Here is a 20,719-nt window from a genome sequence, read left to right on the forward strand (position 1 = left end):
TTATATTACTTGTTTATTTTTTTTTAAATCCCTTTATTTTACTAAGGATGAAATATTGTCTCGTGTAAAGTTCTACTTTTCCTGTAGTTATTACTAAAACATCTCACCTTATTTCTCAACATCCCATCTGGTCCAATGACCTTTTTGAATAAATCTTTACCAACGTGTGAATCGACAGCGCTAAGCGGATCATCAAACAAGTAGATGTCGCAGTTACTGTATACTGCCCTTGCAAGGTTAATTCTCTGTTTCTGACCTCCGCTGACGTTGATTCCCTAATACAGAGAGTTATATCTAAAGGATTCATTCATCAATAGATTGCTGCCATTGATGGATTAAAAAGTATCAATACAGAAAATATAGTAGTTATGATTGAATAAGCGTGTTTTAGTACACGTTATTACAAATTATGAACACAGCGATACTTCACAATAATACCTGCTACTATAATCAGAGGTATTAAACAGTAGTTATACCTTATTTCTAGGTTGGTGTAAACAAAAGATAGACATGAGTATAGCCATAAGTACAAAAAGTGAAGAAAGCAAGATTTAGCACACTCCAGTTATTTACTTTCATTGAATCAAGATTGCGTATGTTTTTCAACGAAACTCAACTATCTTAAAGAGATTCCGGTCTAGTAATTGGAAAACAAATGGTATGCAGTTCCTGTTATGTTTGTGATATTTATCGATTAACTTATAGCCGAAATCTCGACAAATTAGTGCAGAGGTAAACAAAAGCACATTAACATAATTTTGTTCTCGAATTATTACAGCGTAAACATATCCTTTTTTTTAAGTTTTGACAATGACACGTCATAACGATCATTCATATCGTGATTGGAATGGACGACCTTGTGTGGATATTAATCGTTATTTCTCTAATCCTTGTTTGAGTGTTTAAGTAGAGTTTACATCTAAGAGTCAAATTGCCAGGAGGAGAGGATGCTCTACCTAATTAATTAAGGTATACAAACTCAATATAGTGAAACAGATGTAAGGTTATTAATCAATAATGGGAACTTGTCAATGCTAAAACTGTAATTGTGATAAGTATTTTAATAATAACAAATATATTTCCTGTTATTTAATAATATGTACTTGGAAACCTACCCTTTCACCTATTTCAGTCATATCCCCAGCAGATAAGATTTCAAGATCTGTTTTCAGACAACAACCTTCAATGACTCTGTTGTATTTCCTCTCACTGAGTGTATGTCCATATAAAATGTTATCTCTAACCGTCAAATTTTGTATCCATGCTTCTTGTGAAATGTATGCCACAGAACCCTGGAATAGTCAAGAATGTTATCTGATGCCCAAGCTGATATTAATTTTGGGCTTAATATTTTCATATTTATAATATTTTATTGTACAAAATTGGAAATGAAGGCATATAAAGAATAATTAATATATGAAAGGATGCACTTCTCCCATCAAAGGTCTTCAATGATAAACGTGATAGTTCACACCTTACATACGAAACATTTAAGAATTGAATGTTTTTTTTTTGTAATTTTTGCATGTTAAGCGTTGCCCGAAGCACGTTTTGTATAAACCGTGGAATTGCATCATTCTAATTATGTGCGCACGATAATGGCTTTTACAACCCTTTAAAACTACAAAAAGAAGCATTAAATTCTTATAATTACATTTTAAAGTTAACCTAATATGATATGTACAGGGTCACTAAATTACAAATGGGGTGAGAGCTCGAGCCCCATAAGATATTTACTGACCCCGTATACATCATATTAGGTCACTAGCATATTATGTAACGAATTTATTTTACAGACTATCTTATTGTGAATTTAGACGTAGTTGTAAACCTAGATATCACAATTGAAAATAAAACACGCAAACTGACCTAATATTAAATATACACGGTTCCCACGTGTTAGCTTTAACCAATTTAGTCGAAGAAGTGTATAGTAGGTACGCTAAATGTAAATGCATGCAAATTCAACTGATAATATTACGCTTATATGTCTGCTTCGATGTAATCGAAAGATAACTAGTGTTTCCACTTTCCTTTTTTGAAAATTGGGCAATATAATATGAATAGGTTAAATCTTTATATCATTAATGATATAAATAGAAAATCCTTGTTATCAAATACTTTGAATAAATGATCTATTCTTTAAGACAACTTACTTACTTTTACTAAAACTTCACCTTCAAGTTTTTCCATCTCTCCTAAGATGCTTGCTATAAAAGATGATTTACCAGATCCCACTTGACCTACGACGGCTATAAGTTTTCCTTCCATGATGTTGACGTTTATTCTAGAATTAAAGGAAGGCCATTTTTAGATCACAGACTGAATGTTGCAAACAGTAAGTGCACTTTTTTCTGTTTGTCATCAGGTTAATTTTTATTTTTTTAAAGAAAAGATAATTTCATTCTTTAGATTGCCTGTTACAATTATTCGTCATGAGGTTAACATTGTTTGTCTTAGTAAAGTTTTATTCTCAAATTAGAACATGCTATTCGTTGCGTTTTGTATTTTGTTTGGTGTCAGGTCAAATTTGAGTAATTGTTTTAAGTTGTGGTGCGGTGTTGTTCGAATTTGATGTTTATTTTAGACATATCTTTGGTCAAGTTACCATATGTTCACATGGAAACTTAAGAATTAGCATTTGCCTGTATTCATGCATAGGAACGTTGTGGTGCGACGTTGATGAAAATTCATGGTTGCTTTCTGCTACAACCTTGATTCATTCAGGTACGTCATTCATACTAACATTAGAATTGAAAATTTGGACACCTGTCCGTCATTTTACTTTTATGTAGAAAGTTTGTGGTGCATTGTTCTTTTTTGATCCAATATTGGTTTATTCAAACATGTTGTGGTTCATTTGTATAAGTATGCTGACCATGTGCTTATATGAAAACGAAAGTGTTGACATAAATACGAATAAAATGACGGGAAGGACTTGAGAAATTCTAATCTAAATTTGAAAAAATGATAATAAAATACACGTTTAATGATAGCTTCAGAGTAACAAATCATGTAGAAGCGACCCAAACAGTAAGTCTCTTCATTTAGTGTGTGATTTCGGTCATTGTCGATCAAACATGTGTATGAATAGTAGTATGAAAATCATAAACGTTTATTTAAAGATTATAGTTGAAATAATCTTTAAAGATACCAGGCTCATAATATTGGTGATTTGTGTAACAAAATAAAAAGGGCTTTATGGGAAATAGTTTAATATTAAAATAAATAAACATATCTATTACATTATTGTTTACAAAGATTATGTTGCCTTATGCCAACATTCACGTTTTTGCTGAAACATCTTGAACATATATCTCTATACATTTTATATATCAACAATTCGATTCACTAATTTGTCAACTGTTTTGAATGGAATTGTTTATATGTTCATTGAAAAAACAATTCTTTGTTTTGGTTATCAAAATAGGTCATTATATTTCATGGTATGTAATGAGTTACGTGTAATGAGTTACGTGTGATAGAAGTCTTTTAACAAAATGTACAGATGTAAGTCCGCTAAAGAGACTTGTGATATTCCATGTCAAAGAAAACCAGATCTGCGAGATTTATCATAGATTAAACATATCTTTAGTTATTCGAATAACGATCAAATATTAACATGAATGAGTTGTGTTTAGTTAGTAGCCCCCTCTAAGCGGTAAATTTGATATGAGGTAGGGATGCAACTCGTTTTGATTTACATAGGCTGGAGAAGATAGAATCCTGTTTTCTGCCTATGTTTTGGTAGCTTTATTTTGTAACATGTACTTGTTGCTTCTCCGAAGGTATCTGTCTTTGTTTTTTGTTATAATCTATGTTACTGTGTTTGTGTTAGTTGATAATTCATGGTCTTGTCTGTGTTTTCTTTTTATGTAATACATTAGAGTCAGAAAATCAATATGTGTCGACCGTTAATGAATTTGAGTTGGTCTTTAAAGGGACATTAGCTGTCAAATTCATGTTCATCGGTTGGACTCAAATTCTCATATTTGATTTCTAACATACTAAAAAGTATACCCGAATTACAAAAAGTCTAAAACTAAACATTTAAAATTGTATGGACTGAATGATTTGTATCAGCTTTCGTGTATAAACTCATCATAGATATTTAAGTCTTGACGCCATCTAATTAACTATCGAGATGACTACCGAAGACTGCCGACGGTCATATAACCCGATATAAACAAACATATTTTGAACATTGGTGGATAGTTGTCTCATTGGCAATCATACCCATCTCCTTATTTTTATAAAAAATAAAAATAGGAAGCGAGCACGTGCAGTTGAATTTTTCTAGATCTGCTTGATTTCTTTAAAAAATTATGTTACTCATCGTTTTTACCTGTATAAGAATGGGTTTTTTTGTGGATCAAATGAGTCAACGTAATGGTTCACCCTTGTTTCACTTTTAATATTGACATTCTTTTCATTTAAATAGCTGAGCACGCCTAGTACATGCATAATCCATCTCTAGCTAAGGGGTTAAAATTGACGGCCACATGAATACGGATTTAATTGAGGTTGAATTATTGACTTGCAAGGCAATAATACATCAGCGATGTTTTTGAGATTATTTCGACAAATTTGGGCCAAACTGACCGCTTAAAACAAAATATTATTTCAAAGTCCTGCTTTTATGAATGCTTGAAGCAAAAAGAATCGTATTTTAAATTTTTGTCAAAATCGTAGCTAATGATCCTTTATATGAAAACTTATTATTGCCTATAATTTTTCAGGAGTTGATTGATCAAACAGCAGGATTCAAGAGTAAGTCTGTAGTAGCCTTAATCACGGCGGTATCTTCCTACTGTCCTCAATGCTCTTCAACTTCGTACTTTTTTTTGGCCTTTTAAACATTTTTTGATTCGAGCGTCATTGATGAGTCTTTTGTAGACGAAGCGCACGTCCGGCGCAAATACAAAATTTCAATCCTGGTATCCATGATGAGTTTATTTACTAACTTAATTATTGCATTAAAATGTATTTATACGTACGTACCCACCTAATGTTGGTCTATCTGTATTTTTCTCCCATGTAAAACTGCCATTCTGTATACGCACAGCGTAATCTGAAAATTAGAAGATTTATTCTAAATGTACTTTAAATTGCAAACTTGTGTTTGTCATTGGAATATTTTTGTATCATCTCGGACCAAAACAAACTAGCTTGTTCATAGAAGTATAAGAAAAGGGAACAGGACCAAACCCAATAATCAATGATTATATATATTTATATATATAGCAAATTTAATTACTTGTTAAAAGATGTGTTGTAGATCATTCGGCGTCCGTCCGTTATATGCATCGAAAGGGTGTGCGCCTTTATTTGTTAAATGAATATCAGTTATCACTCACTGACATTTCTTCTCGGTTCTTAACCAGTTTATTTTATGAGTTATACATTTTCACTGTAAAATTGTCTGTGAAAAAGTAAAGTAACGGAATATAAAATTGAGAATGGAAATGGGGAATGTGTCAAAGAGACAACAACCCGACCATAAAACAGACAACAGCAGAAGGTCACCAACAGGTCTTCAATGCAGCGAGAAATTCCCGCACCCGGAGGCGTCCTTCAGCTGGCCCCTAAACAAATATATATACTAGTTCAGTGATAATGAACGCCATACTAAACTCCAAATTGTACACAAGAAACTAAAATTAAAAATAATACAAGACTGACAAAGACTAGAGGCTCCTGACTTGGGACAGGCGCAAAAATGCGGCGGGGTTAAACATGTTTATGAGATCTCAACCCTCCCCCTATACCTCTAGCCAATGTAGAAAAGTAAACGCATAACAATACGCACATTAAAATTCAGTTCAAGAGAAGTCCGAGTCTGATGTCAGAAGATGTAACCAAAGAAAATAAACAAAATGACAATAATACATAAATAACAACAGACTACTAGCAGTTAACTGACATGCCAGCTCCAGACTTCAATTAAACTGATTGAAAGATTATGTCTTCATCATATGAATATCAGGCACAATCCTTCCCGTTAGGGGTTTAGTATCATACCATCATAACATATATGAGAAGAACATAAGAATATGTATATTTTTCAATGGCAAGTCCATGTGCTTAATTTTCAGAATGATCAGTCGTCAAATAAAGGCCAATTATATATGATAAAAAAGCCTTAAAAATAATGGTTTTAAATGTATTGTTCTATCTAAATGTGTCGGATATCTTTTTTAAAGAAAGTACTAGTTTGTTCTTCATATTTTTGTGCTTCCATATTTTCGGATGTCTTTTTTTTCAGTCGAAAAAATTCCACAATTGTCGTATGTAAACCTACCTGATGCTGTAATGTATTGAACATTGTGTGGATTGACATCGTCTGTCAATAAAAACTTTTGGATTCTCTTGGTAGAAACAAATGCCTGCGTGGAAATGTGAATATATATGGCATTTATATTAACTTTTGTGATTATCAAACTTTAAAGAATATATCTTTATCCTGAGAACTGATAGAAAAGACAATTCCAGTTAAATTAATACATAAAGTATAGATTAGAGTGTAAAGTCTTTCCAAATTGATGGTGTTAACAGTTTTAGTCTAAAAAAAAACTTCTCATCCGAAAACAATATACAGTCTTACTTTATGGATTCAGCAAACACGGCTGATGAAAATATTCATGTTTTAACCTCCAGTGTTAAAGGGAATCATACTTAAGACAACTTGGGTTAACACTCATCGGAATAACTCAAGTGGTCAAAAAAGACTTTATCTAGCTGTCAGCCACTGCGATTACTTCCAGATTTGTACTTAAGTGTCTTTTTTGTTGTGGGGATGTATAAATACCCTACAACGTCCGGTCTGTGTTTTTGTTCTGTGTCTTTTTGCTTTGTATCAATCTGATTTTTATAGTTTGTTCTTATGTTGTACTGTTACACCACTATCCCAGGTTAGGGGAGGGTTGGCGCCTTCAAACTAGTTTAACCCCGCCACATACTGTATTTGCCTGTCCCAAGCCAGGAGCCTGTAATTTAGTGGTTGTCGTTTGTTGCTGTATATCATATTTGTTTTTTATTCATTGTTTTGTACATAAATCAGGCCGCTGGTTTTCTTTTATAGCTAACTATGCGGTATGTGGTTTGCTCATTGTTGAAGGCCGCACGGTGACCTATAGTTGTTAACTTCTATGTCATTTGGTCTCTGGTGGAGAGTTGTCTCATTGGCAATCATAACACATCTTCTTGGGTTTTTTTTCATTGTCAATATTCAGCTGTTAAACTCCAGTGGAAAAAAGGGCGTCAATGTTAAACGATGTTTGTTTACAATAAAAGAAATTACGACAATTATTTTAACCAAAATATTCAATTCTTTTACTACAACACTTCGCAAGAAATATATTATTATTGACAATAATACGTAAATGTAAAAGTCAAGTGGTAAGAAAGGGCCTCAGTGTTAATTGACTAAGGAAAATACTGGGCTATAAAACTCAAGTGGTAACAAAGGGGAGCATGTTAAATACAACTTAGGATACCACACAGTGGAATAACTCCAGTGCTAACAAAGGGTGTCAGTGCTAATCTAATCAGGAAAGTACTCAGCTAGTAACACATGGGATCATTGTAAATACAACTTGGGATAACACTCAGCGGACTAACTACTGTGGAGGTACCGATGTTCAAAGTCGTAATTCGATAAGGAAGAGTCTAATCATGGTATTAAAGAAAAATTGAGTGAATCGCATGAACTCCAAAAGGAGCGAGACAGGGAGTGTCGAAAGGGTAAGAGTCTCCTGTTATGCATGCACCACCCACCAAACTAATTCACAATCAGTCAAAACAAAACAAAGGCATCATTATTAAACGACGTTTGATAATACCCACCTGTATAACTCCTGTGATAACAAAGGGGATCATTGTCAGTGGGAACCTTAATATATTGACAACGGACAATGCTAGAAAAGCTTTTGCAGCATTAAATGGTTCTGTGGTAGATGTTAGGGTATATATCAGTAAAATGGAAAGGTTCATCTGAAATGAAACACAGATTTAAGTTCATCAAATTCGTACATTCGTGCAATTCCGCAATACTTATTCATTCAAAGACCCTATATAATCATAAATTCTATATTGCATTACAAATCCAAAAAAACATATTAAAACAATAAATGCAAATGTAGTTTTGTAGTATACACCAATATAAAAAGTCGTAAACCATACTTTGAAAAGAATATACAAGGAAGTATGTGGAACCTTATTTGACCTTTAAAAAATAGTTCCCATTTCTTTTAATCTAAACTTTAGGGTCTTTCAAAAAGTAATCATATTCACAGAGACCGAAAGAAGATATAAATTTAAAAAGACTGAATGTAATGTTTTGGTGTTTATTTCGCACTGTAAATTTGAAATATCTATGATAACATTTATATGTAAGATCACATTTATAAATAAATAAGAGAGTTTATCACAAAATATTAAAACATAAGATTTTGCTTTAAGACGAAATTTGTTGTGGAATGAACATACATCAGGAATGCCCAAAATGATTGAAAAAAAATAATAACACCTCCTTAATAATGTTTTTATTTCGGGAAATGGTTACTTTTATTTTGTGTTCCAAAAGGTCGTTAATTTGAGCAATTTCCAAATTTCACTGACTGAACTGTCATTGTGTGGGTGTACAACATGTAAAAAGGAAATGTTTCAAACATGTTTTAAAAAGACTTCTCGTTTGAATTGTTTTACATTTGTCATTTCGGGGCCTTTCATAGCTAACTATGCGGTATGGGCTTTGCTCATTGTTGAAGGCCGTACGGTGACCTATAGTTGTTAATTTCTTTGTCATTTGGTGTCTTGTGGAGAGTTGTCTCATTGGCAATCACACCAAAAGTTTTTATATTATAACTTAATTTATTTTGAACTCAAGAACCATAAACTATTCCATGTTAGTTTTGTATTATATCAAAGTAAACATATTTTGAATTAAAGTCTTTTTTTCTGAAAAACACGTCCTTACGCAAAGTGTCCTGTATAAAAGATTCGGCAGCTATTCAATTCTGATTCGATGTCAAAACATTTTGGGATAATAGATAATTGTTTTGATATGTTTTTTTTTGTATATGTCTTTTACTGCAACCTTTTTTTAATTCAAGGTCATAACATTACACTCATAACATTACACTATATATAACTACGTAAGCAGTCCAAAATTACCATAAAAGGACTGTGTGCTGCACAAATAATTGAACATGCTGTTACACGTGCTATTTTGCGAAGTATAGCCATTTCTTTCAATCTGATTGCTCGAATCTTTTTCGAAAAATATGGTTCCCAAGCGTACATTTTTATAACCTGTAAAATATTAGAAAATATATATATATATATATATATATATATATATATATATATATATATATATATATATATATATATATATATATATATAACCAGTCTAAAAGGGTACAACATCACCAAAAAATGACAATAAACGAACAAATGTAACTATAAATATTTCGGATAACAGATATCCTTCATCAATATGAGCACGATGTAAAATGAATCAGATAAATGTATTCTGATTATTAAACTATAGCAATCTTGAATTCTATACAATAAAAAAAAGTGAAACAGTTTCACCCGAACATCATATGTAGAGACGCTAATAAATTTTTAAAATTTCCAAAAAACGACTCAAAGACATGCCTAAAATGAAAATAGTAATTATAGATATGAACTGGCACAACTTTAAAATTCCAAAATGACGTCAGTTAAGATGTTACAACAACTGCGTGTAAATACATTCCCAAAAGAACAGCACTGATCGATATAAGCTGGTAAAATATGACAAACAGAGGCTGCGTATTTATCATTCCAAATAAATAGCAGTTTTATAATGAAAAGAAAAAATAATAGTAAATTTGGGCTAAGGTTAAAAGTTGGACGTGGATGCGTACTTGTATATCCCTACCAAATGAAAAGAACCCTGGTATTTAAACTAGTAAAATTCCAAAAATTCCAAAAGAATCCTTAAAACTGTAAGAGTCAAGTAAGGAAGCCGGAGTAACTGGAAACAAATGATGTCAGGAAAATGAGTGAATGTAGGGAAAATGAGTGACTCATTCTATGTTTTTTCATTTATGCCCTCTGGGGAAACTGTCCTTAGCTTTCTTATCCAAAACCTTTCCCGAGCAAGTCTTTCGGCCCTTGACCAACCCTCGTTGTGGTCTATGATTGTGATTGTAAGGTTTTTGAGATCAGCTTGGGCGTGCCCAGGTGATCTCAAATGACGACTTACGGGGAGGTCGGGCTTGATATATATATATATATATATTTAAACAAGTCTAAATTGAAAACAACGTTCATACCTATGATTGCGTTGGATAAAAACCGCAATTTTTATACGTGTGCATGCAAAACAAATTTCTTGTTAGATGGGTCTAAATACAGCACAAACAACATTTTCCAAAAGACCAAAAAAGTGAAAAAGTATATCTTAACAAAACGCATTTGACTAACAGGTCGAACAACAAATGTTCTTAAACCCTGCTGACTGCCATTGGCGATTGCCAAATAAACGGATCACCGATGTAATAAATGGATCTTAATTATAAATTTAATACTAAACAGAAAACAATAAACTTGCGGAAAAGAGGTACAAAGGTTTATATACATATGTCGTAACTGAATTGTGTAAGAGTTATATTCACATATAATAATCTATCACAAACATTTATTATTTTATCATTAAATTCATTGTCGTTTTGAAGGTTTACTGGCATCCTGTTGTTTACTTTATTTTTTTTCAGTTTTTTGTCATTTCTATTACTTTTTCAAAGAGTAGAATATTCAATTCTTTTACAACACTTCGCAAGAAAGATAAAGAAACTTTATTTTCTCGCAAAAACAAAAATAAAGTAATGCAAAGTCTTGTTTAAAAAAATACGTAGGCAAATCTTTCTTTATTTGTGAAATTTGTTTTATTATATATCATTTATTGACAATTGATTTCAAGAACTAATTTCTTAAATTTACGTCGGTTAATATAATAAAAAGTAATTGTACATAACCGCCGTCAGGAAGATCAATACGTATTATACCTAAGATTTCATTGCGCAGATGTATTAGATACAATACAAAGGTAACAAAGAAACAGGCCGGTAACAACCGTTGTCGGATAGTTTTTCTGCACGAGAAGTCAGGTGAAGGTCCGAGGCGATAGCCGAGGACCTTGACCTGACTACAAGTGCAGAAAAACTATACGGCAGTTTGTTTCCGGCCTGTTTTTTGTTACCTTTGTTTTGTATCTGACTTGTACGACGTTTCAAGAAAGTAGTAGTACATTTTGCATTTAGAAGTGGTAGCAAAATTAAACAGATTAGAAACTTAAATGGCCATATACCAGTTAATGTAAGTTACAGTTTAAACAAACTTTTTTTTCACTTCCCTTTAGCTGAGAGGTTTTTCTCAAGAAATTCAAGAATCTAATAATTTTATAAAAAAAGAACCATGTCAAGTAAAAGATGAATGTCGTACACATTTGAGACTTTTAAATGCAGCTGCGCAAGTAAGTAATGTATGAAAAAGATTTAAGAGGTAAGCAAGCTAACATTTGATTTTTATTTGGGGACAAACGGAAAAGGGGGGGGGGGGGGGGTTAAAATAAATTTATCTAAACAGGCTGGATCCTTTTTTATGTTGAAAAAATGCAGGATGTGCCATTCCATTCCCCTTTAAAAAATACTAAAAATCGTACGTTTGCTCCCAAATATATAAATTCAATATTTAGGAATTCAATATATATGAATTCAATATCAAAATAAATGTATAAAAAGAATGAATTTCCTATTTCATTAGTAAATGAAATGTTATGAAATAATGGGTTTTGTCTTGTTATTAGATATATATAGGCATATATTTTGGATTTAAAAAAAAAATCATGCTTATAGGTTTTTATATGTCTCTAATAGTGTTGATCATGATTAAACACGTGTCACAATATAATCCAATCGCAGCTTACCGTCGAAAATTGGTGACATAAGTTGAATGATTTTCTTCAAGATTTGCTGCCTATTTGAACATGTATTACACGGACACTTTTTATCTATAGGATCAATCGTGCATTGGTGAGTTGATAGGGATTTTATCTTTTGATTAGATTTGATTTTTTTTATATATATTTCTTGTCTTTTTTATTGAAATGTGAACGTCGGTACCAGCATTTCTCTACTTTCAGCATTGTCCAGAATACTATTCATGTCCATATATTGAAGAAGAAAAAAATTACATTTACGGACCGACCATTTAGCTTCAAAAGGGGGGTATGTTTTCTTCTGAGTAAGAAAATTATTTAGTTTTTCAACGCTATCATCCAAATATTTTTTTTCGAAATTAGCACTATTATAAACGGTATTCAGAAAATCAGGAATCAGAACATTATTTTGTCATCTGATTGACCACAATATATTTTTTCTCATAAAATTGGGGATCAGACTATTTTTTTTAGGAAAAACCATAACCCCCACTTTTGAAGTTAAATGGTCAATCCCTTAGTGTACTGATATGAATAGTAAAATACTGGAATTGTTTAAAAAAAATTTAGTTATTGATACCAACGTAAATATTTTAATAAAAAAGACAGGAAATATGTCGGTGAAACAAAGAGTTCAAATCTAATTGAAATTTAAAGTGCCCTTGAACTCACTGATCATGCACGAGTGATTCTATTCATAAAAAGTGTCCGTGTAACAACTAAAAAGTGTCCGTGTATCATCTAAAAAGTGTCCGTGTAACACCCGTTAATGTACTGTTTTTCTATAGCTCTGCTGGGGGCAAAGTCGTACAAGTCACTTTAAATGATATACGTATTATCTTTATTAGTTTTGATTTTGTTGGAACTTTTATTGGGTCCGCGTGTTGGTATATTTGAGAAATAAAAAACAAACATACAAAAACGAAAAATAATTCAAAAATTCTTATGAATATAATAAAATTACATTTTATAAAGGGCCATTAATAGTCAAGGAACAGTTATCTTCAGTAAATGGATACCGTCATCTTGCAGTCTATGAAATATCTGTTTCACAGATGACGGCTGATATGTTCCAATTACCGTAATCACAGTCTCTTCCTCATTTCCTCGATTGTAACCTACCGAATCAGACTTATCACCGGGTTTGTACTTACAAGAGCAATACGACGGGTGCCGCGTGTAGAGCATTATCTGCTTACCCTTCCGGAGCACCTGAGATCATCCCCAGGTTTTTGTGGGGTTCGTGTTGCTCAGTATTTAGTTTTCTGTGTCGTGTTTTTATATGCTATTGTTTGTCCTTTGATCGTTTTTCGTTTTTTTGCCATGGCGTTTTCAGTTTTTCATCGACTTAAGTGATTGTATATCCCCTTGATATCCTCTGTGTCTCTTTTGTGCAATAACGCTGGTCTATTCAGACTTATATTTTCCTTCATTTGAAATTTTCTACTTTGTTTCATCTGATTGAGCTATGGACATTCCAAGTTTTCTTGTGTTTTTAACACGTCGTGGAAAGAGAAACGTATGGGTCATGATGACATCGCTTTATGACATCCTCAATTAATGCTTTGATTGCATGTGTTATATATGTAGTATGATTAGTATTAGTGGTAAATACCATTATTTGTTCGAATGCACACTTTTGGAAATGGAAAAAAAAATGTGCAACCTGATGAAGTTTTTAAGAAACCACACACTATGAATCTTTATGAATTATTCAATAATAGTAATTATGATGGTTATGTTAGAATAGCCAAATTTTGTAAAATTATATTATCTGTTGTAATTGAAGCAGTTAATATATTTACTATTTAACTTTGAAAACATTATATAAAATTATGTCATTCTTTTAGATAAATAGTGTTTGACACTCCTTGCATTATGTTTTGTCCTGTGTGCGTTGTGTGTTTGTTATCACATAATCCAGTTGTGTCTTTGAGAAATCAAAGTTTTATGTATTAAGTTTGAAAATATACAGACATAATTTCAGACAAAGTAATAAATAAGCTTGCTTTAGTATGCAAAATTGTTTTATTAGAACTCATAAAGATTCAGAGACGTAAAAGTAAGGTATAAATTCTTCTTCAATACAGTGTAAATTGTTGATTTCAAGTGACATAAATTCGTAATAAGTGCAGATTTAGAGAACTAGAAAAGGGAGAAAATCTTCCAAATAAATGACAGGAGTTACGGTGCGTTCAGTTCATTTGATATACCTTCTTCCCTTCTCGCAACACGATAGCAAATGTATGGGATTAATGTATATTCTATCATTTAGTGGCTAAATATTCCTAGAACCGTAACATATCACACAAAAATCAAGTAACTCGCTTTTCGTTTCTAATAAATATAGTTAAAGTCCGAGTTTATGGTATTTAACCTCTTAAACTTTTTGTACCCCTTCATACGCTACAACATTAAGTCGAAACGTAGTTCCTGTTTTACAATACTAAAAGAAACTATGAATGTATGGCGGTAATAGGTATAAGACCAGTATGTATACTCTTAATCATTATTTAGTTTATATTAAACACAGTATGTACTTGTATGCAGTTTGCTAGATTAAGCTTTTAAACATGAATAATTATATGATTAATATTGGCATCAAACTGTATGCATGTTTAGTTCAGTATATGATTGTGTTTATCCCTAACGCAAAACAAATAAAAAAAAAACAAACATGGCCTTACCTTCATTCCAAATATGATTTCATTTAATAGTTTACATCGTTTTCCCTTGTAATATAAAATGTTCATCATGTATTTCTGTTGTAATTTTCCAAAAAGAGCATTTAGACAAGTGAGAATAAATATGACCAGTAAGCATCCTAATGTAGCAGCTCCCATTACATTCCACAGTTCATACACACCAACTATCATTATAAAAAAGAATGACAATATCTCATGGGCATAGGAGAATGCATCTTGGATACGTTGACAGTCCACTGAAACCAGGTTGACAACTTCTCCAACTGTGTAATCTTTTCTCACATTGCTGCTTACTTTCAATGTCTTTAATGAAAATTAAAAAAATAACTCATGAATGTTTGTTTTTTTTTTTTATCAATAACTACAGTCAGCTATGCTCTTTAACAATACAGCAATGGATGTAGCATAAAGGTATCTAATAATATTAAAGAACAATTTTTGTACAAAAAAGAAGAAAAAAATCAAGTTCTGATTGTTTGGATGTAAAGATTATTGCTTCAGATACCTGTTTCTTTGCTTCAATGCAATTTTCACACATTTTGGGTATTTTTTTAACAATTTGTATCTTTGTCTACTAATCTGATTGTATAGTCATTGTTTATAACATAAACTATTAAAAAATCTAAAATCGTTTAGCCAGGTTTTTTTCTGCTTGAGATGCACTAAAACAGGAAAACATACAGCAATTATCCCAACTTTTGACGTTTAGGCTATATTTACTTACGCTATAATGTAACTCGAAATATTTTTATTTTTCTTAAATAGCAATAGCAGTATGTGATGTAGAATATAGAACTGACAAGAAACATGAAAACAGAGAGAAACATCAAGGAACTACAATATATGTTACCTTTCTGTAAATGACACCAATTAGTGCTGTTTTGACTTTTAATCCTAAAGTGACCATGATTTGTGATGAATGAATGTAAAACACAGCATTCAACTGACCAAACAGAAACAAAAGTACTGCTAAAATTATTCCATACCACAATACTCTTTCTTCTGCAGGCTTCTCGGTCTCATTCACTATAAGTCTAAAATATGGTAAGTTTCAATCAGTTTTTGGTTCTTTCGTTGGCAATGATTCGAAATGCAAAGATCAAACCAAACGCAAGGATTCAAGCGAACCTGATGAAGTTTATACAGAGATGCCCTTAATACTGAACAAATTAACAATTGCCTGAATATGTGGCAATTCAAATCAGCATTATGAAATAACAAGAATAAAAACAGTTTACAATATACTACAAGCTTGAGATTAGGGGACACAAACCCAATCAAAAACCGGAGGGTTGTGAACTCATCAGGTGCTTCGAACAAGTCAACAGCTAAACCCAGCTTATGACATCCGTCTCCAATATCCAATGTGAAAAGGTATTGTCTGTGATCACGCTTGAATTAATAAATGTCTCTTGTAAAATCCTTACACATAACCTAATTCAAATTTATCAGAACATTATTTACCTAAATAGTGACCGATGTGAAAGTTTGTAATGAAGCTAACCGTTTTGGTAAACAGAACTTGCAACTCTCTATTAGCAGAACTGAAAGTTCGAGATGAAAATAGAAACGACAAGCACAATATTACTAGCAACTTCCAGGCAAATATTCTTAGGTATTTACTATTACGCGGAATTTGACACATTTTATTGAAAAATCGTTTAGGAAAATAAAAATTGTTTCCTTATAATAATACTTTATTACTCGGGCAACATAAACATTTGTACCACTACAACTATTATTCCCGAAAAAAATCAGGAAAATACCATTTTTTACGATATTTTGTTTTTTGTTCATCTTTCTTGTATAATTAAACTAGTTCTAATTCTCCAGTGCAACTGACTGGATTGATAGACAAAAACAACCAAAACTTTCTAGAAACATTTTTTTAATGCCAAAAATTCTAATTTATCAAATGCTTGTAGCTGAAAAAGCACAATGACCTATTTTTAGTGTGTTTGCCTGATGTTTATCTCTTTGAAAAAAGACGTCACTGGCCAACATGTTGATTGTTTTTAGATTTCAACAGCTAAGCGAATGATGATTACAGTGTGCTTACTTGAGAATTAAAGGCTGCAATAAAGTTGAGAAATCACAACAAAGTTTCAGACATGCTCCACGAAACCATTCAAATCCATACAGTTGAAAACAGCATTTATATAGTGATGGATTTTGTCGATCTTGTTCGTCTTCATCCTCAGAAATGTTGCTTTTTAATAGCGCTGTCTTTTCTCCAGGTGAGGTACCATTTTTACAATACTGACTTCTGTATGAACTATTATGTCTAAAAAAAAATTCAATTCAACAAATATTTAGGCTTATAACTGAAAATAATTAACAAACTATAACATATGCTGTACATGATATAACTGTAATACAATCTTTTGAAAGAGTTTAAATTCATAAAAAAAACATACTCTTATAATTACCATGTCTTCAATTTTGAATTAATTGCTCTTCAACTTAATGTCGTTTTCATTGTCTATAGTTTGGTTCCGGTATTAAATATGTATAGAAACTTATATAAGTAAAGTACCTCCTTCGAATTTTAATATTTTCTTGGGCTGCCCAACGCAACTGTAAATCGTTAACTAGACTTTCTGCCTGAAGCTCTGGATGTTGATCCCATAGGTCATCTTTACTTATTGTCCGTTTGTAGCAAGTTCGAACAATTCTAAAAAATATTCAAAGAATGTCGTTTCATATTTGCAAGTATTAAAAACATAATATAGATTTCTTTATAAGTTTATTGTACAATATATTATGGATTGCATCTAATACAAACACTAGAAATTTTCAATGTAAAGGCATTCATTATATGTCCCTTTAGCTGATAATAACTTAGATAATTTAACTTTCTAACCAAAACACCGAAAGAGAATTCTGCTTTCATGTGACTGTTATTATTCGTCCTCCAACAAAAGATTTTCAGTCATTCCAAAAGAGGACAGGTGGCCTTAGACCTATATTACAATTTCTTAATATTTTGCACATTGTAAGGAGGATGTCAGATAACTTCTCTTCCAACAGGTTGGGGAGGATCCTCATCAAGGGGTACTATCCCCATTTATGGGTATTATACTTAGAATGGGTATCAATTTACATTGGTAAAATTCGAAATTTATATTTCATCATAATGACTGTCATGGCATATAAATGGCAATATTTAACCCTTTAAGACTATAGTTCAAATCAGAACTGAATACATTTAACCGTTTAAGACTATAGGTCAGTCAGAACTGAATACAAAGATAATGGCCTCCAAAAATCCTACTTGTTCATGGCTATTAACTTTTATCCAGATGATATTTCAGTCATGGTATCTTCGGGCAAAATGTTGTCATTTACTTGAATGCTTGTGCCATGACAGCAAATATCTTGATATCTAAAGTTTATATTCTTATCACTGACAATTGATACCTGTTTTTGGGGTATACGCATCATCGTTTGTTTATAAAAATATGTTTCCGTGTATATTCATAAGTTTATTTATAACTGCCTTAATCTAGTAAAACAGTTGGTGCACTTACCACGTCGTCAAATATACTTATAAAAACATAAAAAAAATATGAATTGAGTGAAATAAAAGTAATACAGAAATAAAGAGGAAAATAGGGAGGACCCTTTAACAATCATATAAAATACGTAGGCTTATTTGTCTGCCATTTAAAATTGTTTAGACTAAAGTGCAATTTTAAATGGCAAAATTAACTAGCTATACCTATGATGAATTTTGCAATACTCAATACTGACTTCTTGGTACTAAACACTTAGTTCAATACTTACGGTGTAAACCACCAGAAAAACAGCCTTGAGAATACTGATGAATATGGCTTCGGACATACTGGCTGTAAACAGGAATTATGAATTTTTATTTATTCTCATTGATAAATTTACATTATCATCACTATACTATTTTTGTTTATAGAGAATTTAGAATATTTCATTTAACAAAGGCGGCTAATGACAAAGTAAAATTAATGAAGCACTATATTTAGTATTCAGAAACATAAGATGGCACTACATGTGCAATAAAAAAATAAGTTATATAACAAAAGCTCGCGTATAAAGCACATTATGTTCCTTTTGTACACACACCATTGTTATGTTACACGTTATTGTCGTTTCTTCATTGCCTGTTCAGTCGTTGTCTCTTTGAAATAGTTAGTCCTCATATTACCGGTAGTTATATTCTATACCATAATATTTAATGAGGCTATGTAAACATCAATGAAACAACATTAAATAGTTTTATTTCCAAATAAGCTCCGCATGATTGCATTTAACACATATGATGAAAATGAAACACGGAACTGTAAATCAGAAAGAGCGAGAGAGACCTACGAAGTATATTTCAATACACCAATTGGTATGTGAAGGTATAGAATAAAATGTTACATGTTATTTCTAAAATGTTCAAATGATATAATAAGGTCAAAAGGTGAATTTGCAGCATCAGTTTTAGTAAGTAATACAAGTTTGACACATTTTACGATAAAAAAAACATTCTGAACAACATGTTTAAATCCTATTATGTATAGGTAATAGTCAAAAGTAACAAATAGCAAAAATACCGAACTCCAATGAAAATTCTAAACGGAAAGTCCTTTATCAAATGGCAAAATTAAAAGCTCAAACACATCAAACGAATGGAAAACAAATGTCCTATTCCTACTTGGTACAGGCATTTCCTTGTGTAGAAAATGGTGGATTGAACCTGGTTTTATAGCTAGCTAAACCTCTCACTTGTATGACAGTCGCATATAATTCAATTATATTGACAACAATGTGTGAGCAAAACAAACAGACATAATAGGTAAAATTGTCAAAAATTGGGGTACAGCAGTCAACATAAAGTCATTGAGTTATGATCTTAATCACTTTTAAAAAAAATAACTATTTCAACAAAGAAGAACAAAATGGCATATAGACACTCTATAGACAAAGTACATAACAAAAATGAAAGACAAGAATACAAAAAATGACCATAGCACAATAACACAATGGCGGGATGTATAAATACCGAGCCACGACAAAAGTATATTACCAAAAATGGAATAAAAGCAAAAGTTAAAAATAAACAAAGGCAAATAAAAAGAACACTATAAAACGTAATTAAGATGATAAACAACGTCAGTACCTAAAAGCTATACTTCAAGACCATGTATTATTTGTGAAGTTGATACGGAATATTTATCAACAAGGTATTGGTATCTTCCGATGAACTTTTTTAGAAAAAGGACGATACGTTCTCGTTCTTTGACATAAACCTGGTTCGTCAACTTTCTGCTCAGACACTGGTGGCGTTTTATAAAGTCTGAGTAGCAGTTGCAAGCTCGTGAATACCGAATTAGTTGGGAAATGTATATCACACATGCAGGTGAAGTTGGTATATTGCTGCTAAGGTGGGGGAAATTTATAATTTCAAAAATAAAATCGTATCGTTTGTCATAGATTCAGGGATTGTACGATATCTCCTCTTTAATTCTAAAAAATTTCCAAATTCATATATTATCAGTCCATGTTCATGACCAAAAGTAAGTGTTTTGATAAGACATAACCAGTTCCAAGTCAAAATATAGACAGGATTGTGATCAACAGGGATAATAACATTAACGGTATCAATTTTTAACATCAGATGCGTATTTCGACAATAAATGTATTCAGTTATGCTCGAGGCCAAAATATCTTGTACACTCAAAAGTACAAAGCGTAACAGTCATCGCTTACGCTTTTCACTGACAAAGTTTTGCTTTTAAATTTAGACCGAAGTGTTTAATTATGTCACTGCAATACTAAGCAAATATACCTTTCCTATTCTTTGGTACCCGTAAACACTTGGACTTTCAGCTAAACTGTATAATATAACTTGAACACATGAGAATCCGAAACTAATATACTGTAATATACTACTAAGACATGACGGCTGAAAACATAAAGTTATTGCATGTATCAAGTGATGTTTTATTAGGTAAAATCGCAATAGTTCGAAACTAATATACTTTAATATATACCACTGAAAACA

At 31.8% G+C, this 20,719-nt stretch overlaps 1 protein-coding gene across 1 annotated transcript in view; it reads right to left on the bottom strand.

The window, feature by feature from the left end:
- LOC127727785 (multidrug resistance-associated protein 1-like) overlaps positions 1 to 16,415 on the bottom strand; it is a 44,037-nt gene extending 27,622 nt beyond the window's left edge. The window contains exons 1-10 of the mRNA XM_052234902.1: positions 16,399 to 16,415; positions 15,545 to 15,728; positions 14,677 to 14,997; positions 9,175 to 9,312; positions 7,846 to 7,992; positions 6,302 to 6,386; positions 5,002 to 5,071; positions 2,161 to 2,287; positions 1,116 to 1,292; positions 108 to 275 (exon numbers count right to left, since the gene is read on the bottom strand). Coding sequence (XP_052090862.1) covers positions 108 to 275; positions 1,116 to 1,292; positions 2,161 to 2,287; positions 5,002 to 5,071; positions 6,302 to 6,386; positions 7,846 to 7,992; positions 9,175 to 9,312; positions 14,677 to 14,997; positions 15,545 to 15,728; positions 16,399 to 16,415 — 1,434 coding nt within the window. The remainder of the gene's footprint in view (positions 1 to 107; positions 276 to 1,115; positions 1,293 to 2,160; positions 2,288 to 5,001; positions 5,072 to 6,301; positions 6,387 to 7,845; positions 7,993 to 9,174; positions 9,313 to 14,676; positions 14,998 to 15,544; positions 15,729 to 16,398) is intronic.
- Between the last annotated feature and the right edge of the window lie 4,304 nt (positions 16,416 to 20,719).

The sequence above is a fragment of the Mytilus californianus genome, unplaced genomic scaffold (assembly GCF_021869535.1).
Source record: "Mytilus californianus isolate M0D057914Y unplaced genomic scaffold, xbMytCali1.0.p SCAF_2, whole genome shotgun sequence".
Lineage (NCBI taxonomy): Eukaryota > Metazoa > Mollusca > Bivalvia > Mytilida > Mytilidae > Mytilus > Mytilus californianus.